The sequence below is a fragment of the Podarcis gaigeae genome (genome assembly GCF_964106915.1).
Source record: "Podarcis gaigeae genome assembly, chromosome: 6".
Lineage (NCBI taxonomy): Eukaryota > Metazoa > Chordata > Lepidosauria > Squamata > Lacertidae > Podarcis > Podarcis gaigeae.
In genome coordinates this window covers 60,359,632-60,387,245 of record NC_139682.1, presented here as the reverse complement: position 1 = coordinate 60,387,245, position 27,614 = coordinate 60,359,632, and the positions used below count along the sequence as shown (strand labels likewise).

The following is a 27,614-nucleotide window of genomic DNA, read 5'->3' as shown; positions in this document are numbered from 1 at the left end:
TGACTAAACATTGCAGTTCTAGTTACTGTTTATTTATTAATTTAAAACTTTGGAAAAGTGGGGCAGGGTGTTGGGTTCAGGGTGAATAATTATTCTGTAAATGGAAGGAGGCCTTATTTCAACATAAGGTGAAGTCTGCATCAAACCTATCAGGCATCACACGGGGGTAAAGTAAAACTATTTACTAGCATTAAGTCAGACTAATTATTAGTGTTGTGTTTTAACAGTATGTAGCATACCAAGTGAATTGAATTAATAGTTATTGTTATGACAGTAATCATAATTATACTCTTTGAAGGGATCAACACACACATTTCCACTTCCAGCATCTATTAATGGTCACATCTCATGATTCTGAATCACTTCATTAGCTTATATCAGATGTTTGAAATTCAAGATCTTGCTGTCAATTCAGTCAGTTGCAAGTTTGGACAAAAATGACCTGTCCACTTATAGTGGCATGGGGTTAATCACAATCCCACTAATTGGCTTCAACCAAGTGCATACTTACAGCCCTAAATTTTAAGAAATGAGGCTTGGCCACAAGAAACTGAGTGCAATATTTTAGGCACTGGGCACTAACTAGAGAAATTAGACAAGGCCAAATCCCAACTGAAATTAGACAACTTAAGCACTTCCAGAATTGAAGCATGTACTACTTCCTCTGCGTATTGCCTACAATTTTTAGCTGAGCAAACACAGCTTGCAATCAGCTGGCTTTCTATATGTTTCCAAAGTTATTTCTGATTGCAGAGGGAGAGAAGAACCTGGCATGCTACTTATTAAGTGAGGAAAACTGTTCTGGAATCCTTCAAAAATAATACATTATGGTGTGCCACAATACTGTTTTTACGGGGATGGTTTTTAGACTATAACTGTACTTGTGGTTATTGCCTGCCAGGAAAATGGGTATTTTGACCTTTGTCCTTACTTCACTGAAAGATGGAAATTACTCAGTTTTCTTTGTACATTTATTTTCAAGCAGAATATAAGCACTGTTTTTTTTTTAAAAAAAAGGAAAATAATTTGTTGCAAAAATGAACTAACTGTATTTGTGGAATTTAATAAAAACACACCCAGTGACTTTACAGTGCAACCTAAAATTTCCAGTAACTTTTCATATCCCAAATACATCAGAGATCCTTGGAAATGTATAAAAATACTGCACAGATTAGTACATTTTTTAAAAAGAAATTAGCTAAAGAAATAAAAATATTGTTTAGCTTGTACATTTATAGGTAATAATTCATGTATCTGGTTTGCTTTGCAATCATCTATTTTATCAGTTGCATAGCCTGAGAAATGTTTATGAAGGCTGCTGGTGATCTGAGAAGTGTTCCGTGCAAAAACCTAACATTCATATTTATTAGAATATGAATATTATTGACTGCAAGCTGCATATTTCTATCACTAGAAGACAGTTTGAACAATAGGTTGATTCTGCTGGTTTGTTATTTTTTCCAGCCTGTTTTTCCAAACATTTGTTTTAATGTATATTGGATTTTAAGGCAACCAGCTCTTGGACTGATTTGGTAAAGAAGAGTGGTCTGCAGGAGACTGACTGTGAGCAGCATCATGGAAGGGGTGTTTTTAGGACGAAGGTGAAATGGTGAAGCTCACTTGTTATTTTTGCTGTTGGGATGCTGCTTGTTGTTTAAGTAATCTTGTTATATTTATAGAATTGGATGTTTTGTATTGTAAGTTATTGTATAGTATTGTATGTTATTATATTTTTGTTTCACTATGTTATTATGAAATCGTTTTTGTTTGAAATGCTTCCCTGTTTCTTTGTGGCAAATTGCTTTGTGAATTATTTTGTGTGTGTGGAAAAGTGGCAAACAAATAAAATGAATGAATGAATGATTGAATGAATGGTGCCAATGGAATCTTCCCTCCCAGATGATTTCACTGGAACTGCTACATGGGCGAGTGCATTAATAACCCTTGTCAAGTGCTTGGTTTCTTAAAGTCTAATCCTGGCAAAATGTATGCTGGGGGAAGCGTTATAATTTTTCCTACGACCAAGGTGTATCCTGTGCTGACTAACCTGGCACTAAATCCCATTTAATTCATTGCATCTAATTTCTGAATAAACATGCAGCTTGCCAGCAGCTTTCTCCTCTGAGCAATAGCAAAAGCTAATTTTTAGGATTCCTAAAGTATGGCATTTGATATATCTGCTTATTTATGTGCAGTTTAATGAAAGCTTCATTTGTATCTGCAATAATAAAAAATAGAATGTGCCAGCATAACATTATGATCTATGACTGGTGTGGGCTGATCCCAGGACATCACATTACGTTAAAGCAGAAAAACAGTTCTTTGGCAAAAAAAGGTTAAAAAAAGAAAAGAAAAAAGATTATGGATGATTCATATTCAACACATTTCAGCTATCATAGGACTAGAACTGTAACAGGATTGTGATGAATACACAGCACAGGGCGATAGGTCTGTTCTACTAGCACAGTGCAGGTTGTCATTGTACCAACACAGCTGCAAGCTGCTACATGGCCCATTGCAGTTATGCACACATATAGGATTGGGGTTTCAGTCTCTTTGTTACCATTTTATTGCGATTCACTATTTTATGCAGTTCAACTATCTTTCATATTGATAACCTAATGCCAACAAGGAAATGTGATTCAGTGATACCCTGACACAACCATCAGAGAAGCCAGTCCCCCCAAAAAAACTACTAAAATGCACCCCAGTAGAGTGAGATCAATGTTTTCAATAATATGTTTGTAATCATGTAGCACCCCAACTGTCACAATTAATAATGTAGAAGTAATGGGTTAATTTAAGTGGTCTCTTGTTGCGTATACACATCAAGATCTATAGTGTAAGGAAAAAGGGGAAGGTAAAGAAAGAACAAAATGTCATTTTTATTTTTTATGTGGACATGTTCTTGCTTTCCATTCTGCTCTTGTAACAATTACTGTACTAGCCTCTCTGACAGAGTCAATAAATCGATCGGGATCTGATGCAGCAGCAAGGAAGGCTAATCCAATACACCATTATCTGCAGTGGAGGTTGGTGGGGGAGGTGAAAGTGGAGAGCAGAAAATCAAAAAGGAAAAGGAAAAATATATAGCCAAGAATGCATAGCTGCAGTTCGACTCTCTCATGTATGTTCGGCAGGACAATGGAGGTATATGGCAAAAAGAAATTGCAGCTGCGTAAGAGACGATTTTAAGCAGAAATCAGAGAATCTATAAACTCTGTAGTACTTTAGCTGGCCACAACAATCAAACACCAAACAGATAGTTCAGGGTGGGTTTCTAGCCCCATTAATCATTAACCTGCATGGCTGACAAACCAATACCTTTCATAAAGAAAGTGCTATGAAGTTTAGAACTTCCTTAGAGATACAGTGCTAACTTGTTTTAAAGTTGCTTTGATCACCCATACAGTGTTTATTTTTATTTTTAAAGCTTTATTGATTTGACAATAAATCAGTATTTCTAACAACCCACTTGGAAGTTCTTCCTTGCAATTAATGAATATTCACAGAAGGACTAACAGTAGATTGTGCCATTAGTTACCACTTTCTTGGGAAGAGAAATGCCTCGCACTTAATCATGTCCTTCTTGACGGGTGCTCTCTAGAATAATGATTCTTTACAATATTTATGGGAAAATCCACTGGGCTAGAACTTAAATACCAGAGATTCCGGACAGAACCACCATTTAGACTTCTTGGCTGGGCAGTAAACAACCGATTATATTCACTACTAATACCACAGCACAATAAGATATGAAAGAAAACAGAAAAGGTACCCATTACTTCCTTATAAATCTGACTTTAGTGCTATAGGAACAAAGGGACATCAGAAGCTGCCTTACACTGATGCAGCTAAATGAGAACAGTCTACACTGACAGGCAGCTGCCTTCTAGGATATCAGACAGGGAATATATCCAGTCTTACAGATGCCAGGGATCAAACTTTGGACTCTGTATAGAAAGCCAATGCACCATCACTGAGCCACAGCCCTTCCCAATGTTATTCCACATTTATCCCTGGTAGGGTCTCCTTCCTTTAAATGCTTCATCATCCTCAGGACTTTTTTTAGCCAGAACTCACCAGAACTGAGTTCTGGGACCTCTTTGATGCGTTCTGTCAGTTTTTGAGGTTGGGGCTGTGCGGAGCAATGATTGTGTTGGTGCAGTGGTTGTGGCTGTGGAGGTCAGCAGAAGGTAGGTGCTCAACAACTTTGGCTGCCCCCCCCTCCAAAGCTCAACTTTGGGTGGGTGCTCAGCAAATTCCCCCACCTCTTTTTCTAGGAAAAAAAAACCCCAACCCTGATCATCATTCATATCCTGCACCATCATTTTTGGGATTTGGTCTGTGTCTCTGAATCTCCATGAACCAATGGCAAATTCTGTGTCCTTTGGCAATTTAACTATGGCACGGCTATTTGACCATTGATTTACCTTGCCCAGTAGGGACTGGCTGTGACTCTCAAGGCTTTCATATAGGGGTGTTTCTGAGCCCTACCTGGAGAGACCCTTTCCAAGCACATTGTAAGTTCTATAACCAAGATCTAGCTGTCCCCATGTGCTGCTGTGGTAAGGGGGCTGTTGGCTCCAAAGGCAAACACTAAAGTAAGTTTCTTATCTACTTGAAACTGTGGATTCACGCAGAGTTTGGGAGTCACTATGCTACTCTCACACAGCTGTTTTTCCTTTTCATCTTCTTCAGGTGAGGCAGTGGATGTACTTAAATCAGTGCTCGGTTGTGATAGTGGACTGAATGGTGGCCAATAAATTGAAACGGAGATGTCATTAGTGGGTGGTTCCTCTGTCTAGCTGGGTGCTATGTGACCTGCTCTAGATGGGAGTCACAGTCACTCTGAAATTCTTAGTTTGGAGGTTCTTCTGGATCCACTTCTGTCACTTGAGGCACTGGTGGGCTTGGTACTGTGGAGTGTTCTCCACTAGCTTAGGCTGGTGTCCCAAGCTATGACCCTATCTGGACAGAGATCATTTGACTTTAGTCATCTATGCTCTGGTAAGCTCAGAACTGGACTGTGCTTTATGTGGGACTGCCTTTGAAAATGGTTTGGAAGCTTCAGTTAGTGCAGAACACAGCTTGCCCAACTGTGTTATAATAAAACAGATAATAAAGCATCCATTCTATTCCAGTTACACTGGCTGACGTACACTCCTGAGTTCAATTTTGCTGATTTTGACCTTTAAAGCTCCTCATGGCTCAGGACTCTAATAACAGCACTGGATTTAGGTCAGTGCTGGTGGTCGTCCTCCCCGGGTGCTGAGATGAGTGGGCACAAAAAAAGGAGTTGTTGCAAAAATAAGATATATTCAGAGGGAGGGGTCCTTGCTCAGGACACCATATTAACGAAGTCTGCCCCTGCAATAACTTCTGGAATGCTTCTCCCAATATTAACCTACCTGGTTCTTAGATCTTCATCTGAGGCCCCTTTCAGATCCATCCTCTCAGGATGATAAGGGACAGGGCCTTCTCTGTTGTGGCTCCTCATCTGTGGAATGCTCTGCCTGGCATCTTTACTGATATCTCTGTATTTACCTTTTGCCCAGGCCCTTGCTTGACTAAGTTGATTCTGTTTTAGTGTTAGTGTGCTGCCCAAGCTCCTATGGATTTATGGTTTTAAATATAAGTCACTTAGGGACATGTGACTATTAAGTTTTAATAATAATAGTAATTTATTTTCGGGGCTGCTAGTGATACCTGTGTCTATGTGCAGTTAAATCAAGTTCTTATCCTGCACAAAGCTTTAAGTATTTGCCACATATTAACAATACAAAACTGAGTGCAATATTTGTAAAAATAATAGTTTAGTTAAGAGAGGTTTAGGCTGCCTAAGGAGAATTACTTCGGAAGAAATTGGTCCATTCATTATATCTGCTCATTTCCAACCTTCACAATCATTGAATATAGGTTGGAATATAGATTGGAATATAGAGTTGGAAGGATCATCAAGTCCAACCCCCTGCAATGCAAGAATATGCAGATGGACCATATGGAAACAGAATCCACAACCTCGGCGTTATCAGCACTACACCCTAACTAACTGAGGTAACACACAATAAATCAGACAGAAGTTTATTGTTCCTAATTTGCTATACAAATAAATGTCTGCAGTAACCAAAAAAGGGGAAAGGGGGGGGGGGAGGAAAAGCTGCTTGAAAAACATAAAGCCAGCTTAGAAACATGAGCGTAGCCAGGATTTTTGTTGGGAGGGGGGAGCGAGACTTTGCTGGATGGGGCAGGATCTTTGTTGGGGGGGGCAGAACCAATCTGATTGGTCAGTTAATTAATTATATTGTTTTACTTGATCGGGGGAGGGGCGGTGCTCCCCCTTGGCTACGCCCATGCTTTGGGGTAGGGGGAAGACTCTTCGAGTTTAATTATATAGGAGGCTAACAGAATCCGGTTTCAAATCAAGTGCCTTACTCTAACATATATTTTTAAAAATATTTTATAGGGACATTACCAACCAAACAGAGTGGGAAGGTGAAAGGGGCAATAATAAAGAAAACTTGAATAGTTTAACTGTTGGCAATTAAGCTGGCTCCAATCAAGAAAAAAGGTGATGAGTGTTGCTCTGAAAGAAGGGGCACTTGCCCATAAAATTAATCCCGTGTTATTATTTTCAAAGATATTTGTGGCATATATCTTCCCTGCACCTTCTATATATAGACTAAGTTCATATTCCTCCCATTTCCAAAGAGTTGGCTGCAAACTCCACAGTGGTATCAAACTTCCTTTAGTAGCTTCCCCAAGGTGAGAAAAATGTCTAAGCCCTCACAGACCAAGCTAGACAGAAACATCAGCTCCAGAAGTACTTATTCTTGTGCTGGAATTTAGAAAGGATAGAAAGTGAGAGTAGGGCCATGTGATGCGTCGTATGTTCCTAATCTCATGGTGAGATAGAAACCAAGGAAGCAAGCGATAGAAAACGTGGGGATTTTTCAGTGTCTTGTTGACTGTCCATGCAGCTGTTCCTGATGGCCTGTTGGAGAAGGACCACATAAATCACTATTCCATATGAACATGTTGTGGGAGGGGGGCAGTCAAGGTAGAGTCTGTAGTTTAGGACTCAGTAACTGGAGAGTCTGCCATTTCCGCTTGACTTTCTATAAAGGAGTTGCAACACTTCCAATATCACTTGGGTTGCATGTGGTACATTCCTTGGTATTAGATGTCAGGGGAAAGTGGACTGAATATTTTCAGTGGATGACTATCTACATGGGATAGTATTTCCTTTACAAATAAGACAGCTCTCTCTCTCTCCCCCCTCCTCTCTCTCACACATACAATTTCTCTCACACATCCCTTAATTGAAATCTGCAGCAACCCCAGCCCCTCAATTATTTGCAAGGTTTGGAAGAAAGAGAACATCTCCATTTTGAATTTAGATGTTGTACTAAAAGGAAATATCTGGTATAACTTAAAACTCAAGATAAACTGCTTGCAGGTTTTCGTTTTACCCCAAATTTCAGAATTAAATTATTTACATCTTAAACAATTAATCATACCAAGGTTATCTAGTCAATAGAAATATGCACTATTGATTACTATCATGTTCATAATTTTGCGTCAGTTTGTTTACAATTGCAGCCATTAGTGCTCAAACACTTAGTGTCTTGCTCTTTGAAGGCAAATTTACAATGAGTTGTTAAAATCGGACCAATGGAAATACGGTTTGTCTTGTCTACCCCTAAACAGTAAGAACAAATATGAAAATTATAGCATCCTAAGCAATCTGATCTGGAAGCCCCATACAATCAAAGGGACTTATGTCTGTTTAAACAGAATCAAATTCAATGGGGCTTATTTCAAAGTAAGTGCGCACAGGGCTGCTGAAGTACTGAATAACTGAGCACAGGACTGTAGGTTCAAACAGCTTGCTTTAAAATACCTCTCTGCTTAAAGTTATGAGGCCACAAAATAAACATTACAATTTAAATGTAAAAGCATGTGAAAACTTTTCTTGTACATCTGTTAAATAGGAGGTACTTGAAGGGAGGCTGAGCGGTGGAAAAGCAGACAGCCAAGCGGCTTTCTACTGCCTAACCAATAAAAACAGACCCTGAAGAGTTAAAATATTCTCCGAGTTGCTGGTGTACTTTCTGTGACCTTGTTCAATGCGGAGAAGGCTTGAAATCCAACACAGTTTAACCACTTCTATCCATGTAGCTATAAAGGAGAGCCCTTACCAAACAGTGCAAATGGAGAAGTCAGCAAGAAAGCAGACAGTGCTCTCACAGTCTGAGTCCTGGAATATATCGATTTCATTACTGAGGGTAAGTTCACATGCTTTGTGAACATGATACAACTTGCAGTTTTCTGTGTGATGAACTGCAGCTACTGTTTGCTTGCTTGTGAAAAGCCATTTCTCAAACGGACCATCTTTAACCTCTTGTATCAGCTCACCTCAAGCTGGGGGAACGATAAGGTCTACTCATCCATGAGAGCAGTCCCGTTATGACACCTTCCACACCAGCAAGTTATACCCCAATGGAGGGGTGGCAAACATGGGGCCCTCTAGACATTGTTGAGCTGCTACAGGCCCTTTTTAAATTTTATTTAACGAAGTCTGTATACTGCTTACTCAATTAAAACAAACCTCTAAGGGGACTACAAAGGGAAATTTAAAATATTCATTGAAAGTACCAATAAAAACAAACCAAGTCAATATATATACATTTTTCAAAAATGAATTAAAATCAGTAATCCTAAAACCATTATCTTTAATAAAATTACATGCTTGGGACAGCTTGCGGAAACAAAAATGTTTCTAGCAGGTGCCAAAACCAACACAGCAAAGGGGCAAGCCTAGCATTGGGAAGGGAGCCCCCCCCCCCAAAGTAGGGTGCTATTACATTGAAGTATTGCATCACCTCTGACTTTTGGCTCTGTTGGCTGAGGCTGATGGGAGATGACATATGGAAGACTCAGATTAGCCACCACTGCTCTAATAGCTATAGTTTGTAACATGAGATGTGGTAGGCTCAGAGTGCAGTAAGCTTATGGTGGTGAATTTGTTGCAAGGGCCACAATTAAGGTTAGTTTCTGCAGGCCACTCTCCATACAAGTATGTTGCTACATGTCACAATTTGCTATTGTGGCCTTCGTAATTGTCACCAGACCTGCAAACCAGGAAAGGGAGGGAGTGTTTTGTAGTGACATGGTGAATATCAGCACAACTCAGTAGTAAGCTGCTTCCCACAAACTACTTTCCACACTAAGATAAGCAACATTTGAACTGTCATCTTACCAGAAAATGGTATTTAAGACCATTGGGCACAGGCTGTATTCCATGTGTGAAAATGGCAACAGAATAAGGACATTGTAGTAGGTGCTATTTGGTCCATGTTGTATGTTTCAATTTTATGGAGGAAGAACAGAATTGCAGTTTGTCATAGGTCTTCATGCTAAAAGATTATATTTGAAATTTCAATTGTCAAATGAAACCAAACGCTTCTTGCTCTTGACCTTTAAAACATTGTACGGTAACCATTACAACATTCTAAATAAAAGCTATGGTTGTCCTAAACACAAATTCCTCTTGTTAATTCTTCCCTTCCTCATGATTATGGGATATTAAGTACAGCCTTAATATTTTTCAACATCTGGCTCAAATTAGTCGCTAACAAAACTGCCAACAACTATTTTCGTAATTGACAATTGGGAATTTGAAATGGCCCAGAAAAAGCACATTCAGTGTCCTTGTCTAAGATTAGTTTTTAAAAAATGGTCAAGCTTCTGATTCAGCTATTAAAAATGTCTTAGTAGGGTAGGGTTATTCCAACTTCACTGGGGTCAAACTAGTGTTGGCTGAATTCTTGATGCTCTTGGTGGTTTTTCACTTTTATGTTCCACTTGACACTGAAAACAAAATCTTTAAAGACATTTCTTTGACCTCCACAATATCTTTGAGGTAACTTTGTGTTCTGTTAGCCACTCCTATGATCCCAGTCTCATAAATAATTTTTCTCCCACCTGTAGAAATCAGATGTATTCCAAAGTTCCTTTGTTAAAGTTCTGAATATACTCTGTATGCATCAATATGTTACACTGAGCAGCACTGAGGTCTTTGTGAAAGTTTTTACTCCCCAAATACATATACTGAATATCAGTATAGCAAACCAGTTGGGTAAAAATATCCAGGGAATCTTGGGTCAAGTTATCTCCTGTAAAACACTCTCTCTCTCTCTCTCACTCTCTCTCTCACACACACACACACACACACACACACACACACACACACACACACGAGAGAGAGTATGTAGGTATTTTATAACGGGGCTTCTCTAATTTGATGTAATAGCCAAACCTTCCTCTTCTTTGGGTGAAATTAGAAAATACCAGAAATGACTCTTTGGGAGGGATGTGTGTGTATAAGGAACTGCTTGTGGAATTTTTATTGCTGTGCAAGTGCCACAGCAGCTGCAACAAAGATGCTTGGTCTGATAATTTATGGGTTTTCTGTGCAGTCGAGAAATCATGAATCTTGGCGAAAGCACCAGAACACAAAACCATTATCTTCCATCTCAACCTAGATTCTGTGCTCTGTTTCCTCTAATGAATTCTTGATCCACTGGGTTAGGACTGTCAAAGGCAACATCACTTCCATATGTAATAAAGCCTTTAGAAACTGCTCTGAGTATCACCTGGCCTAACTGACGAGGTGCTGGAACAAGCTCAAACTCCCAAGTACATTTAAGTATATTTTATCAGAAGTATGTTTCAATTATCTGGACATATTTCCAAAGTACATATGCCTACAGCTAGCCTTAGGCTAGTTTTTAGAAATGTTGTTAATAATGTTGTTTTGGGCACTATCCATCATTCCTATTCCACTGGAGCAAGAGGTTTGAACTAGCAGAAGAGAACTTTCACCTCTTTTCCTTGGCAGCCCCAAACATGTCCTCAAAACCAGCTCCAGAGCAGAAGGAGACAAAACTGACGTAGGGCTGTAACAGTGGCACTCCATTGGCACTCCATTTAATACAACCATATATGCCTCAGTTTGAGGGCTTTAAAAAGAATTTAAAAAAATAAACTGTAAATTTGGGTTAACACAGCATATGATGCATGAAGCAGCTGCTTTTAAAATATGGCTATTAATTTGAATGATCTAATAAATTCAGCTGCTGACTGTCATGTTTATCAAAGAGAAAAAATGGCCCTGGGGTTCTTCTCTTGAAGATACAAAGTCCCTCTTGCACAAGACAACAGTGGGCATGGTATAGCTTAGAAAGAGGGGAAAGATTAGTGTTTGAACACGTATAATGGCATCTGATGTAAGTGTAGAGAATGGGACATGCTATACATTTTGATTTCCCTTGTGGAAGTGACCACAAGTGACCAATGTCTTGGCTTGCCATAAAAGGCCCTGAAAAAGTGGGCTGCAGAAAAAACAATTCTGTGTGTCAGAAAGAGAATTGTGAGTGTCAGAAAGACAGGATTAAAGTTTAAAGATTTTTTGGAAAACAAAACATACAAACAAATACTGGCAACGACATTTCACTGTTACTCAGACCATGAAGATGAACTGACTGGTGGAGAGACACATGTCACTTTTCGAGCAACACCAAAGTGCACCAAAGAGTTAACAAGCAGCACAGCAAACAAAGCAGAAGTCGAAAGCTTCCCACCTGTGTCTGTTGAGGGATATTTACAAAGCTTGGATCCCGTGGTCCAACAGTGACGAATCGGTTTGCAGGGGAGGTGCTGGGTGTCGAGTAGGCTGTGAAGGGAAGGGACACATGCGTTCAGGAAGCAGCACTAGATCACAGACAGACAACACCAAAAACAACACCGGTCTTGGAGCCACCTAAACAAATGCTGAACACACGAATGAGCTCACGTTGGAGGGGTCAAGTATCTGACTTGGGGAAACTGGGTTTTGAATGATGGCAATATAAATATGGACATAATTGGGCAATAAGAAACAGTATTTCTTATCAACACAAAATGGCATGGTAAAAAAAATGTCTGGAGTAAGACACACAAACTTTAGTGAAATAATTATGAAAAACAAACAATTTAAAAGAAGGGAAACCATTCATTCTATGGAGACCATGCCCTTAGTTACATTACTTTCTACTAATATAATTGTTGATATTAACAAGATGATGCCCATAGCTTTCAAAGTAACGGGCACAGGGTGCAATCCTATGTGTTCTCACCTGAGAGAAAGCCCCATTGTGCATAACGGCACTTACGTCTGAGTAAACACACCAAGGATTGTGCTGTAAGCCTTACAGAAGGTTAGTTAAGTCATCCAAAGATGCAGTGTGATTAAGCAGCCAATATACAGTCGTTGGAGAACTGCCATGATTTTGTGTGAGCTTTTCATCAGAGTACTATTGGACAGATGGCCAACTGTTCATGTCCCATTAAACAATAAATTTCAAAGGAACTACATTTTTTTTTAAAAAAAGCATTAGCACAAGAATTAGACACACATGATGTCTGATAACGCACATAGTTATGTTGTGTGTACAGTATCAATCTAGCTTCCTTATGTATTTCACATGCAATGTGAAAGTTCTACTTAAAATCAGAGAACCACTGCCAACCAGAGTAGACTTCCCGTCCCAAGGTCAGGAGGACTGTGAATCTGCCCAGCATCAGAAAAAAACAATGGGACATGGTAGAATGGAAGGCACTATGATCTACCAGCAGAATGCTGTACTATGGTATATTCTATACTGTTCTATTAAGGTACATTATCCCACCTCAATCAACTGCAAAGCATCCCCTTGCAATGGAACAGAAGAGCTGGTTGAGAACAGGGCAAAATCTTATTTGCAGTGCTCAAATGCTCTTCAGGAGTCAATGTTTAGAAGGGGCTTTATTGTCTTCTGACCACAGGTGCTGTAAGTCACATTTTTATATAAGTTTCCAAATATTTATTGCATTTATAACAATAAGTTTATAGCAAATTTTGAAGTCAAATCTTAATTATTTCTTTTTAGAAACTCTTTTTCTATTTCTGAATCTGTCTAGCAGTCATACTGTAAACATGGTCTATCGTATTAGGCTCTTTCTTAAGAAAAAGTAAATGTAGAGCAAATGGTCTCAGACCATTCACACAGCAGCAATTCATTTTGGCCCATCTGAACAAAGCTTCTGAAATGAATATATTTTTAACATTACACTTGGAGATCAAAGTCACCAACTTTCTTCACCCTCAGGATCATGCTTCAAAAGGCATGATTATTAGAAAAACAGGAATAAAAAGACACAAGACAAAAAGGAAATGTAATTTACAGGCTTTACCATTTCCAAACCTTCCCATCGCCATAGTGTCTCCTACACCATTCAGGTAACAAAGGAATTACTGACTTCAGACTTCAGGTAATTACCAACCTCACAAGTCAATGAAGTCAACAATACTGATCTGCACTAAGTCTTTGAAGGTTAAGTATATTTTGCCTTCTAAGCTGTGTGAGATGATCGATAGACACATAGCTCTAGTGCTGCTGTGATGCAATAGAAATACCTGTTTTTTTCTGCTTTTATTAGGAGTATATGACCCATCTTTCCTTTTGCTATGCAATAGGGAGAAGCCATAGCTCAGTGGAACAGCATCTGTTTTATGCATATAATATCAAGTGCAACGGATGGCATTCCTAGCTGAATTATCCCACGTAGCAGAACTAGGAAGGATCTTTGCCTCAGGCCTTCTAGAGTTATTACCTATCAGAGTCTGCAATATCAAACTTGAAGTCTGAACTCAGTATATAGAAAGGTGCAAGTCACAAGCAACTTCTTCAGTATGAATTACTTTTAATTTTCTGTGGTGTGAAGGGTAGTCTTCAAATTCCTTACTTTTCTGGGAGAATGATTACTGTCAAAGAACTGGAGAGTCAACAAGGATAAATGCTGGCAAAGCAGAATTCCAGGCAGCAGTAATCTAATACAGCGTGCAGCTTCTTCCTCACAAGAAGGAAGGTATGTATGATATGAATAGCTACACTATTCTGATATGACTGGTGCTAACATTTAACTCCCTTCAAACATCTTTTTACTAAAATGCAAACAACAGAACTTGACAGGACACATCTGAAAGACCACAATTTTGCACTAGATCAACACCTTCTACCATAAAGCATGCTGCAAACATAAGAAAATGGGCTTGTGCCAGGAACGTGCTTTAAGTACCAAGGCCCCTGCATAAAGGAAATGAAAGATCAGCAGCATTTTACAGTTGTGGAAGAAGACCATATTCTTCTAAGAGACAAATGGCAAGCGTCTGGTAAACAGATCTGCTGGCTTTGGTGGCAGATTCTATCCGCTCACCTGATTTTAATTTTCCTCTTCTGCATGATACATCTACTATGTCCAATGTTAATTTATTACTGGTTTGTGATTATGGGAAATTCCCACCTGCAGCTCGCAGGAAGATTCTCAGGAGGTAAATGTGGAGCAGCCTGTATCCTTGCATCAGACTCTACAGCTATTCAACTATGGAAATTGGTCTGGACTACAGAATTCAGCATCCTGGGAATCATTTATATATTTATTTAAAACTTGAGTTTCTTGCTCATAACGACAATGAAGACATGTCTGGAAATTTGCATGGTGAAATTCAATAAGCTAAAAGGGAACTAATAAGGACTACAAAGAGTGGGATTTCAGGTCTTGCATAGCTTCATGCCTAAACGACTAGCAGAAGCTGAAATAAATTATGGACAATGTGAAAACAGGCTGAATTTATGCAGGTCACAAAACTGTGCTATTAGGTATTTTGTAAATTTTGTAAATTGGGTCTATTTTACATATGCACATGTGAAAACCCACTTCTCCAGACTTATGCATAAAACAGAGCAGAATAAAACTCTTGTATCAAGGAAACCCAAGTTATGCATGAAGAAAAGATATATTCTGATGGTTTTGCAAGTGGCTGCCTCACACAAATGTTTCACCACAGGCAGGCACAATAATATTTCAAGCAGATTATTATGTACCCAGGATTCACCCACATTAGCCCAGTATGAAAAAATCCTTCAGCCAGATAAACTTTTACTAGATAGCCCTAGGAAGACATGACCATCATCTTCTTGCCTGCCAAAGTAGGTGCTTATCTCAGTTTAAATAGTGCTTTTTAAATCTTCCTGTTGTTAGTATATGATTAACAGTTTACACCCACTTGGAGAGGAAAATAAAAATAAAGCCAACATGCGGGAATTCTTTATTTACTCATATGGACCTAGACACATTTGAGAGCCAATGTGTTACACTGCAAAGAACATTAGGCTTCAATGAAGAGGCTGTGGCTTATCATTTCTTTGCTCAGCTAACAACTCAACTGTTGGACCTGGATGACACATAGTTTCTTATGCTGATTCCAGATTGCAGCTATATAAAAGATATAACTCAGTTGATAGAGAATGAGAGTGTTAATCTCAGGGTTGGATACTGAGATTCAGCTCTGAGGGCCTTCTGGCAGTTCCCTCATTGTGAGAAGTGAGGTTACAGGGAAGCAGGCAGAGGGCCTTCTCGGTAGAGGCACCCACCCTGTGGAACGCCCTCCCATCAGATGCCAAGGAAAGAAACAACTATCTTACTTTTAGAAGACATCTGAAGGCAGCCCTGTTTAGGGAAGTTTTAATGTGCTACATTTTTTTTATAGAGGCTTTTATAGAGGCCAGAGTGGCTGGGGAAACCTAGCCAGATGGGTGGGACATAAATACCGTATTTACTTGAGTCTAGTGCTCCACTGAATCTAATGCACACCTTAATTTTCAGAACCTTGAAACCAAAAAAAGTATTTGCTGGTGAATGTAAATGTGCCGTTGAATCTAATGCACACCTTAATTTTCGCAACGTAATTTGGCCCAAAAAAGGTGAGCATTAGATTCAAGTAAATACGGTAATAAAATAATAATAAAAATAATTAGGGGTTTGAACCCCATGTTGGGCTAAAAGATTCCTGCATTGCACGAGTCTGGACTAGATGTCCCTTGTGGTACCTTCCGACTTTACAATTCTATGATTCTTTAGTGCTGCAGTAATGTTACTTTTGCTCAATGGGGTGAAAACAGAATTCCATCTGTGGGTCCACACAGCCCCTAAGAAGTGTGCAACTTCACAGCAGTCTCATAATTCTGCATCTCCATGGCAAGGCTAAAGTTGCTGCTCCCTTAGTGAGTAGCAAAGGGAGATTTTAAACTTCTTTACACAGAAGTGAGTACTATTCTGTTTTCTAAGGACCATTCAGAATTGCAGCCTTCACCCAGTGAAGAGTTTTCCTTTGTGGTTTAAAGCAGCTCCTGCTTTTCTGCAACAGAATATCCTTGGAATTAAATAGTGAACATGTGTAATGAGTCAAAGCTGCTTCTAGAAGCAAATATTACTCTACTGTATTGCCACTGCTGTAGAACAGAAGAGCCCACTATCACTGCTACCTGTATGAATGATTTAGATCATGCTTAGATCTCTGCTGCAAGGTAACTAAAACCAATGATAATGATGATGGAGGTGGTGGTGCTGATGATGATAAAGAATTTTACATGAAGAATACTGTCAAAAAGTTTTTAAAATCAACATAACCAAAAATCCAGAAATCATCAAACAAAATCCCCAAAACCCAGGTTAACCATGTCTCGAGCTTCTTGACTATATCATGTTTCTGTGTGACAATTAATATAATAAAAAATTAATAGCAAGGGAAAAAGAAACACAGAAAACAATGCATTAAATTTGTTTGCTGTTATTTTTAAACACACTCCAAAGCCGTGCTGTATCTTTGTGAGGCATAGGATATTATAAAAAAATTACCAAAGCAACAAAAAAAACAAAAAAAAAAAACAGTTTTGGGAATCTATCTTACTTCTGTCCAGAAGGAATTAATGTTTGCTTTTTGTTGCTGTTGTGGCCTTAATGTGTGCTCTTAGCGTGCACTAAGTAGGTGAGTTTAATGGCAGGAATGTTGTTACTGCATTTTTGATTCCCTTTCCAGAACAAATGGATAATGAAGCTGCAATTATACTAGTCAGCCCTTTCCTTTCCTCCTTGCAGCTGTACTTACTTGGTGAAGTGGGAGAGGCGGCACCTCCTTCTGTCGACGTGGTTGGAGGCTTTGTGTCTGGCACTGGCAGAGGCACAGGCCTGGCCATGGGTGGAGGAGGTGGCGGCGGCAACATTGGGGTAGGAAGGAATGGATTGTGCACCTTGCCTTGACTGCTACCATTGGGCTGCCAAAAACATAAGAAAAGGAAAAAACAACATGATTAGCTGCCTCTTGTCCCAAGAGAACAGTTGATCAGTGCTAAAGAAAAACACACAAACAGGCAGCTGGAATTGAAATGAATCTTTTTATAAAGAGATTTGGATGCTAGTGTCCTTTCTATAAATGGAAGAAGCTATACATTTATGAAGAAGAACATTCACCCCTTCTCCTCCCCTCTTCAGCCCCCTGAAAATCTACTCCCAAGATTTGGGTGGCGCTTGGGAACGGCATTGGTTATGGTACAGGGAACTGCAGATGGACAATCAAGTTTATGGAAGCCATTTCTTTGTTAACTGAAAAAAGGAGAAACTTATCAACTCCCCCACCCCCTTTTCCTTATATGAAAACTGAAGGCATCAGGCAAATTTGGACATATGAGCCTCAGAAAGGCTTGGGCTTGCGTGCTCCTCTCTCCTCCTATGCTGTAGTAAGGAAACTTTTGCTTTCATTTTAGGTTGACCTTAGTTTAGTATGTTGTCCAAACCCTATACTTGGGGTGATTTCAATTACGGCAACTTGAAACAATACAGTTTCATAAACTATGGTTTGAAACTGGTTTGTTTTAGCTAACCACAGTTAACTTTAACCACCATTTTCTAGGTTTGGACAACAGACAAATGGCAGTTATTCTAAAATAGAAGTTTGAGTTTCCAAAATAGCAGTGGGAGTTTCCATTCTTCTCCTCACTCCCATGCCAAAGGAGAAGGAGGTGCATGAACCGAAAATGTGTTGCAGCTCAAACCTCCTTGGTTTGGCATTACTTGCAAACAAGGTCATTGCCTTCTATTATTTTCCTGGAAGTTTGTATCTTATGCACAAGAGCAGATCCCTGAACCGATTATAATAAAAAACCTTAAGCTGCATCACCTTTGCAGTGACTATATTCTTATAGCTCTACTGTTGTTAATCTTCACTAGGACCTTGGATTTGCCTCTAAGAGTTGGGGCAACCTCCATACCAAGGTTTCAAATGGACTTAGGCCACAATCTTCCTGAAGTTACTGAAATCAATACTGGGTTTAAGACTGCAACCTTACATTATACATTATTCTTACTAAGAAACAAGAAAATTGAGGAGAAAGTAAAACTGACATTTCACATTTTGAAATAATCCCAACTATTCTTTTAATAATTAGCCATTGTTGATCCTCATAAGAGCTGTACAGCTCAGAGTTTCAATTTTTTAATATCATTCTGTTAGAAAACACTATCTGCTTTGTTTTAAATATTTAATATCATATGATGGTACAAATATGCACCATGACACAGCTGAATGAGAACAAACTGTGAATGAATCAGGTGGTTTGATTTTGTGAAAAATGCTGACAATATTCTTTAGTATTCTGTAACTGGATGAAGATTAAAAACTCTTTCTTTAAATGTAGAGAATATGTATAGTGGAAATCTTTAGTTCCAGGATGCTGCAGAATGCATATTTCACATGGGATCTGAAGCTTAAAACATGCTAAATCCATTTAATTCCTTTGAGAGGCTTTGTTGACTTCAAGGAATGCTATTACTCACAAGTTTGCAAGGCTATGATACTGTTCCGAAGTGTCTCATAAGAAATCATAAGTCATAAGTTCAGCCAATTTTTGTGGCGTTAGGTGCTTAAAGAAGTGGTGTAGCCAGCATCATACCAGACCACTTTGACTTCCTGTATCCAGTGAATGAAATCTCCTGAGTAGAGTGAAGTCAGTCATCTGATTAATAATAACTTAAAGAATATAGCTCTACTGCTTATAAGCAATAGGTGGTATCCAATTGATTCTCCTTGTGCTACTCCTGCAAGAGTCGTCTGGTGGAAGAGGAGAACAATTTTTCTGAGGATTACCCTTCTCTGCTGCAGTCCTTAGTATCTCCCACTCTGAACTGGGCAACCAGAAGTCCCTCAAAGTAGATTGTGGGAGGAGAAAGCAGTCTAAGTTCCTCTAAATTGGGTTTTACTTTCTAGTAACTGTGTAGTCCAAACTTCAATATGTTATTCCATTTTTGCCATATCTTGTGTAATCTCCTGCCCAAGCAGACACATGAAAACTGCTATAGAAGAACCTACTTATTATAACACTGCATGCACTCTTAAATATTTGCAGAACTGCTTTAGTGGATATTGTTTTTCTGCTCATGGCTTTTAGATCCAACACTATAGTTTGGATCCAAAGCAATGCTGTTGTTGTTTTATCAGGTTTAGGTAACAAACTGGGTGCTAAAAGCAACTGTTTACACTGTATTATACATATTGGAAATGTAAAGGATAAAAACAACTGGGGAAATCATTACTCTTCAGTTCTGCCCTACTGTTCGCAAGAAAGCCAAGCATTATTTTAGATAAGGTTGTACACAGAGTTAATCATTTCTGCATACAAATGGAGTGTTATTCCAATAACCTGAAGATAATTACTAAGTTTGACAAAAACAACAACCTGAGATTGCTCAACCAAAAATCTTGGAGCACTGTTTAATTTTTCAGAGAGATAAGGAGAAAAGATAACAATTCTCAGGAATAACAAACTATAAGAATCTGTACTTTTATCTTCTTGAGTTCAAGTACTGGTCAGCTTAATCTAAAGTGCTATAAGAAAGTCATTTTTTAAAAGAAAGTGAATGTGGCTGATCTGAAACAGCTGTTCCTTACTCTCCTGTCTAAAGAAATAATTAATAAAAATTACAAGGTATTTTGTTAACCTTGGAAGTGCTGAAGTCAGAAAGCATGAAGCTGAATCTTTGGGACCACGGCAGGTGAAAGTCTTCCTAAAGGATGAATTAGAAGTTCAGTTCACACAAAATGCTGTTATACTGGATGTTGGGTTGGGATGCCACCAATTACTGTCATTTTATTCTCAATTGTGGCTGCCTGTAGACTTGATCCAGAAGCTAGTCCAGAACATGACTGCTTGGCTGCCAACTGGAAGAACCTATTGCCTGTACTAAGGGCACTACACTGCTGCCAATATGCTACTAGGTCAGATTTACGTATTGGTCTAAAAGGTCCTTAATAAATTGGGGTTCGGGTTCCTGAGGACTACCTTACTTTCTCTATATTGGTATGGTCACTGTGGTCATGAGGGTAGGTTCTTTTTGAAATGCTGCATGCCACTGAGGTCACCTATGTGGTGACATAGTGCAAGCTTTAGTATAGCAGCCCCTATATTTTTATTTTACCAGACCTTCCTAGAAGGACAATCCAGGTCATTGCTAATTTTGAAATAGTTTTTTTATCAGATTACCAATAAATTATATTATATTGCTTTCTCTTTTTGTACATCACTTTAAGATTCTTTTCAATATAAAGCAATTGAGAAAATTTCTAAATAAGTGAAATATGGCCTAGCTTTATGTGACCAAATCTCAGAGCTAATGTGATTTCCCCTCTCTTCTTTTGTGAAGTGGCTGCTAAGAGATTAGAAGCTTTTGCATACATTATCAATTAATTGCACTTTAGAATTATATCCAGCCCCTAAATTGTTGTTCATCTTAATCATGGTTTATTGAAACAATGGTTTGCGTAAACCATGGTTAAGTCTAACCTCAAATTTGCCTTGATTAGGACATAACACCAAGTTGCTGTTAGTCAAAAGAATACCTTCTCTGAGCAATCCCATTATAAAAAGGTAGTGGCTGCTGCCAACATTATATCCTGGGTTAACACACAATATTCTATGATACGATATTTTGCCTAGAAAGCTACAGTTGTGCTAATGACCAACATGGCAATGAGCTGCTAATACAACTGGCTACAAGTCAGAAAGTTTAGCATGTAAAAATAAAGCAGTTTAAAAACACATTAACTGAACTTCAGTCACATTCAGTGGGACCTGAACATGCATATCTTTGGCTGGATCACTCTTCATAGTCAGTTTGTAGCAGTGAAAACTTAAGGCCCTGTTTTTATATATGTAAAAAACACTTGTTAGCATAATTTCATGGTCATTTGGCACAGAAACAAAAGCATCTGAAGAAATAAAATGGCTTCCTTACATTTAGGAACCCCACCTGTCCAGCCTGCTGACCAGCGTCGGGACAGACAAGTTGGACAAACTCTTTCAGAGTCTCCTGAGGATGATAGCGGATTGCTGGGTGTGAGAAGTATGGCCCAGGCTGCTGAATAATGGGTGATGTTGGAAAATGAAGAGTCGATGGTGTTGCATGTGGACTTGCTATAAGAAAGAAAAGAAGGCGTTATAAGGGATTGATTTTTTGGACTTAGATAAACACAGTTCAAATTTATAAATTTATTTATATAGAAACTTCAATTATTTTAATATAGCTCTTTATTTTTAAAAAGAAAAAATCTTCCCCACTCAAAAAAAAAAAAGTATTCCCAAAATCTATACATCCTAGAGTATGTGCCTGATGTTCTAGGTACTGATTTTTATAATACATCAAGTCATATTGAGTTCTGTAGCACTTCAAATATAAAGGCAGAGCTTAAATGCAGCCAGATTTTAAAATGTCTTTTCTGCATTTTTAGTGGTCATCATTTATAAAGGAGCCAGAAGTCCTTGGTAAAAGTGACGACTATTCATTACCTTAAGAGCCTTTCTAATGAATCGAGCAATAAAAAATGTATTTGGGAGATTACAGTTGATTTAACTGACATTCTACATAATTCTGGTTTCCACATAGGGACCAGTTTTATTTTGGGCTATAAATGGGCAATAATATAATGATGCTGCTCTTGCAGCCCTTGTGTATGTCATTTTTTTGGCTCAATTGAGAAATATGATTTTTAAGTCATTTGCTTTCATGTAAACTAACATTTTCATTTTGTCCTTTCTAAATGAAAACTGGTCATTCAAATGTGACTCCAGGGCAATTTTAGGAATCTAAGATAGTGAATTCACATGCAATGGATTAAAATTATGTACAGACTGGCTCTCAATAACCCTTACAACAATACTACAAGCAGAATTTTTGTATTAGGGAAGGTAAAGGAGGCTGAAACTAAGATACAGTGGTTTGACTACCACCTTTCCGTGAGTAACATGATATTCCTGTATGCATCTTGTATGCATCTCATATTTCTCCACACTGAACAGGAATCAACCCCTGCACACCAATTCCTCCAAAATGGGCAAGTTTATTCACTCCTCCATAATTAATGGCAGGAGACATGGGCGGCACAAGGAACAATGAAATATGCATGGATACTCAAGTGACAATGATAGTAATTATAGAAGAAAATGTGGCAAAGACTCAGATATTTTCTTCTATGGTACCATGCAGTTAAATAGCCCTATGGTACAGATAACAGTTTTAAATTTTATTTGCTATGTCTACTGAGTAGCTCTATACTCTGTTACCTTCTTCATGAATAGGGCACTATCCGGGTGGTTTTCCAAGTAACTCACACAAACCTATTGAAGACAGCACTCCAAAATGCATCTGCTGGAATTGGGATGACCCAGCAACAATAATATTGGAATTGGAATACTGGGAAAATGTCATATGTTCCATTTATTCCTCTATAAGCCAATGTATCTGGATTTTTTTTGAATTTTGCTGATTTTCTTCCACTTCACCACACTGCATCACAGAAGTCCATTGGGGTTGTATGCTATCGCTCCTCTCACATTAGGGTTTATTTCTGACCAAGTATATAGACATCCTCTCTCAACCAGCACTATTAAACTTTTATATCTTTCTATGCCTCTGCACTGCATTTGTAAACCACAAAGAACTGCTTCAATAAAAGTTTTGAAAGTCACTACGTGAACAGGAGAATAGACTGCATTAGTCTGGAAGCATGCTTAATACGTTGGGTGTATATACAACTTGGCAGTACAAAGCAATAGCTGAATGAAGATTAAACCAAAATAAAGTAGCAGCATTTTGCATTGGTGTTTCACTGACATTAGACAGATCGCAACAAAGATTTCTCTTTTTAACAAAATGAAACAAATCCTTCATTTCATACTAGTTGGGCTACAGGCGGGGGCGACTTGAATAAAATATTGGGGGGGGGGGGCAGGTAAGTAAGCCCTGCCCCGCATAATTGATCACGTAACACGGTGCACACACAGCATTTGAATGACAATGCCCATCAATTTGGGGGGTGGCCCCATCAAATATTTTTATGGGGGGCCCAAATGGTCCTCAGCCCCTAGGAGTTGGCTCCTATGTTGGGCATAGAGTGGTATTCATTTTACTCATGGCAGATCTACTGAAATTCATTTTACTCATGGCAGATCTACTGAAATTAATGGACTTAACTTAGTTGTGTATACATTCACTTTCATTGGTCTACTCTAAGTAAAACTTACATACTACCCTATATTTATTTCCCCCATGAAGAAATAGCTCATACTAACTGCTACAACACACTCAGTAGTGACAGAAATCCAGCTACATATTTGGAGCCCAGATTATAATAGAAGTAGATAAGTAAACCTGCATAGTCACTGAGGGTACAGACCTTTTCCACCTCCAGAAAAGAGCTGTCTAGGTGCTAAACATGACTTTGTCCCAAAATACATTCACTTTGTAAATCAGCCAATAGTAGCTATTCTGTTTATATAAGCATCCTAAAAAATCACTTCTGATTAGCTAGAACAAAAGGAAGTTGCCTTTTGCATATCTCATCTACCACACTGAGCATCTAGCTGCTCAGACATGTTCCCATGTTAAAATCTTACCCTACTATTATTTCAGACTACATAACTGCTTCATTTCCAGAGTCTGTACAACTCTTCAAACTCACCTGGGCACCATCTATTCTTTAGTTTCAAGCTGTGCTAACCCCTGTTTCTTGCTCTGATTCTGACAAGCCCATCCAACTATATCAATTTCCTTTTCCACTCCACTTTCCTTCTGTTTCTATAAATCCAGCTCAACTACAAATTGGAACACCAGTTGCAAACTAAAGGGATTGGGCCATGACTTTGGCTGGGCCCTTTCATTTGGTAATTGTGCAGACTAATTGTGACAATAAGCACTGTCTTGATCATAGGCTTCATAACCAAGTACAGCATATCCAAGCCACATCCTGAGAATAGTTTGGTTTCTATTTGTACATGTTCAAACAGCAAATGCTAAAACAACAGCTCCTCTACCCACACTGTTGAATGGTAATAAACCTTGCAGAATTTCTTCTTTTTTCCTTTTCCTGGAACTGAATTGAGTATGTTCTACAGTCCTCATCATATGTTACCAAATAATAATTTCTTTTACTGAGAAACTGTAATTTTCATTACTAGATAAAATGTTTATCACTGCCACACTCAGAACTCAGAGTTGTAGTCATCTAAGTTCTACTTAGAGTACAATTGCTGAAATTAATGGACACAAGTTAGTCGTGCTTATTAAATTCACTATGTCTACTCCAAGTTGGACTAGCATTGGCTACAACCCTAAAATCCCACAAATTATCACCCCATGGTTGCATGTTGCAGCTTAAAGATCTTTCAAAAGAATATTGATATACGTGAAACAATGTGTCCAAAGTTGTTGCATTAATCAGGAGAAAAATAATAAAATTGTAATGCCTTTAAGCCATTGTGTAACGTGTGCCATTCTTACTTTAACCAGGTTTTTCCCACTTTCCTAGTTTTTCACTACCTCTGTATACAGGTATGGTGAGAAAGACAGGGTGGGTGCAGTTAATATATTTTTGTGATTTGTCACTTGTTCCGCAACAAAAGAATCCTATGATTTATTGCACAATTTTTTACCATTATAAAAAATAAAACACAGTAAGTGGATTACGGTACCAGGGTATGCTGGTCATAAGTCATTAAAAATAATTACCAAGGATACCCTAACAATAAAGCTCAATATTGTAAGAAGGGGGTAGTGATGTCAAATAATAAAATGTGTTGAAATGTATCTAAATTAAAATGTAAAGATTTGTAAACGGTAAAACTGGAGCATTATCATTACAAAGTTTAAAAGGTTGCTCTGAATCTGTTTAAATAAAGAATTAACTTTCGCTCTGATATACTTAACATAAACAGTTCTATACTAACATTTTGTCGACTTCTCAGCATCTCTGATTTCCTGCTCAGACTCCATGGCTGACTAATTTGGTGCCATGTTTGCTTTGCAACAATGCTGCAGGATGATATCTGTTTAGTCAAGTACTGCTTACACTCACTGACAGCTGCTCTGCAGGGTTTCAGGTAGGGGACATTCCCAGCCCTACCTGGGACCTTCTGCATGTGAAGCAGGTGCTCTGCTACTGCTGGTCAATTTCCAGGTTTCTGTAATATTACACAGTGCACATCCCTCTACTGAGACCCTTCCACCATAAAGACTAGGAAGGATTTGATGCTCTCTCACACACACATGCACAGACATTTTTGGTCTATGTAAGCTACAAGCCACCTAGCACAAGAAGAAGATAGCACAGTGTAGCCTATATTTTACAAAATATTGCAGTATGTCAGAAATGATCCAGCAGCAACAGCTGGAATTCCCAATAGCTATATTTGTGCTACTAACAAAAAGTGACAATCGCTTGTCCTCGGCATCCTGTTAAACGGGACATGAAGTGAACAGCTGCATATGAACTTTCAGGAAGTGACATTTACAAGGAAAGCTATTACAAGTTCAAACATTTATGAAACCTCTCCACCTGCTATAGGCATCATTATTGACTAGAGATGCTGAAGCATTGGAGAACACGCAGGGCACTATAGCTCTAGATGTACCTGCAGCATGCACCTGTAACGTGTGACTGAGGATAATAGGCTAAGTAAAAGGTAAAAAGGTAAAGGACCCCTGGATGGTTAAGTCCAGTCAAATATGACTATGGGGTGTGGCACTCTTGTTTGCTTTTCAGGCCAAGAGAGCCGGCGTTTGTCCACAGACAGCTTTCCGGGTCATGTGGCCAGCATGATTAAACCACTTCTGGTGCAACGGGACACCGTGTTGAGTGCCAGAGCGCATGGAAACACCATTTACCTTCCTGCCACAGTGGTACCTATTTATCTACTTGCATTGGTATGCTTTCAAACTGCTAGATTGGCAGAAGCTGGGAGAGAGCAACGGGAGCTCACCCTGTCACACTGATTCGAACCGCCGACCTTCCGATTGGCAAGCCCAAGAGGCTCAGTGGTAAAACATTTCAGTTCAATCTTATGATTCCTCTTTGGTAACCAATGTAACCACAATACTGACCTTTACGGAAGCATTTATAAATTTTATTGTTTAAATATTGCCGCATGTTTTCATTCAGTAATTTTGCATCATAGGAAACAGGGATGTTTGTCCCTCCAACCTAACTTCCACCCAGCAAACGCTCAGAAAGCCACACCCATAATTTTAAACCAGTTTTGATGAAAGAGGGGGAGAAAGTAACAGAAGCAGCATTTTCTGGAAATACCCCTCACTATTTGACCCTAATGTACCAACCCTCTGTATTTTGCCTTCACTGGAACTATATCTGCCATCACAACCAGTCATAGAAAATGCCGCCCTGCCTCTTCCTCAGCAGCCCACTCTCCTCCTCCTCTACTGTACATCTGCTTGGTGGAGGATGGGGAGATTAAAGGAAGCTGGACAGGAGTGGCTGGCAGGAAGCAGAGGTGGGGGCAAGCAATGTGTTCTGGAGACATCTTCATGGTTTCAGTCTATTTCTGATACCCAAACCCCTGAATTGTGACCCCTGAACTCCATATCTGCTGCTGAGCCTGTACTGTCACTTGCCCTGAACAAATATCCCTTTCTGACTTACACCTAAGAGCCTCTTTCTGCATGTGCTAGGTGGGAAGCACGACACCTTCCCCACATGGCAGTGCTTGTCTTCCAAAACCTTCTAACATACCAAAACAGGTGAGGTTTCCTCAATCTCTGTTTCCCCAACTTCTCAACCAGAACACTCTTTCAGCTGTCTTCTTTTCTACTATTCAAAGGTGGTTCCCCTTGGTTCCAAAAACCTGGAAACTGCAAATTTCAGTCTATACACACTTAGGCAACAGTGCTCTTTATTTAAATTGGTTGGGAAGGAGGTGATAGGGCAAGAGGAATGGCCTACCAAGGACTCCTATGTAATTTCCCAGCCCTTAAGATTATTTAGTCATTGTGTGGAGTGTGGTGGTGATGAGGGCCAGAGACTGCCTTTGGGGCTGTTTAACACTAAGGTTACTTGTTTAACACTAAGGTTACTTCATATACATTTGTAATCCTTATAACTACTCTGTACGGAAGGCCAGTATTTTACCCTTCCAATACTGCAGACAGAGCTTCAAACTGACAGCCAAAGTTGATGTGACAGATGGATGCAGTGTGTTTAAACCCAAATCTGTCCTGGTTACTTAGAAAGAAAATGATGGAGGGATCTAATGCCAACAGGAATATGGATGCACAGGTGAGGAGTACATGCACATCTCCATTTGCCCCCTCTCATGAAGCATCTTTTCTCCAAGGTCAGCTCAGTTCTACAGTCA

The 27,614-nt window shown here is 39.0% G+C and overlaps 1 protein-coding gene across 18 annotated transcripts in view; it reads right to left on the bottom strand.

The window, feature by feature from the left end:
* Nucleotides 1–27,614, bottom strand: part of NFIA (nuclear factor I A) — a 412,993-nt gene that overhangs the window by 21,892 nt on the left and 363,487 nt on the right. For 6 of the 18 annotated variants that reach the window (XM_083742775.1, XM_083742760.1, XM_083742774.1 and 3 more), the window contains 4 exons: nucleotides 21,208–21,386; nucleotides 19,915–19,980; nucleotides 17,030–17,195; nucleotides 11,646–11,737 (listed from right to left, as the gene is read on the bottom strand). In XM_083742775.1, the coding sequence (XP_083598901.1) occupies nucleotides 11,646–11,737; nucleotides 17,030–17,195; nucleotides 19,915–19,980; nucleotides 21,208–21,386 (503 nt within the window). The remainder of the gene's footprint in view (nucleotides 1–11,645; nucleotides 11,738–17,029; nucleotides 17,196–19,914; nucleotides 19,981–21,207; nucleotides 21,387–27,614) is intronic. The other 12 variants (XM_083742763.1, XM_083742771.1, XM_083742761.1 and 9 more) reach the window with 4 other exon arrangements.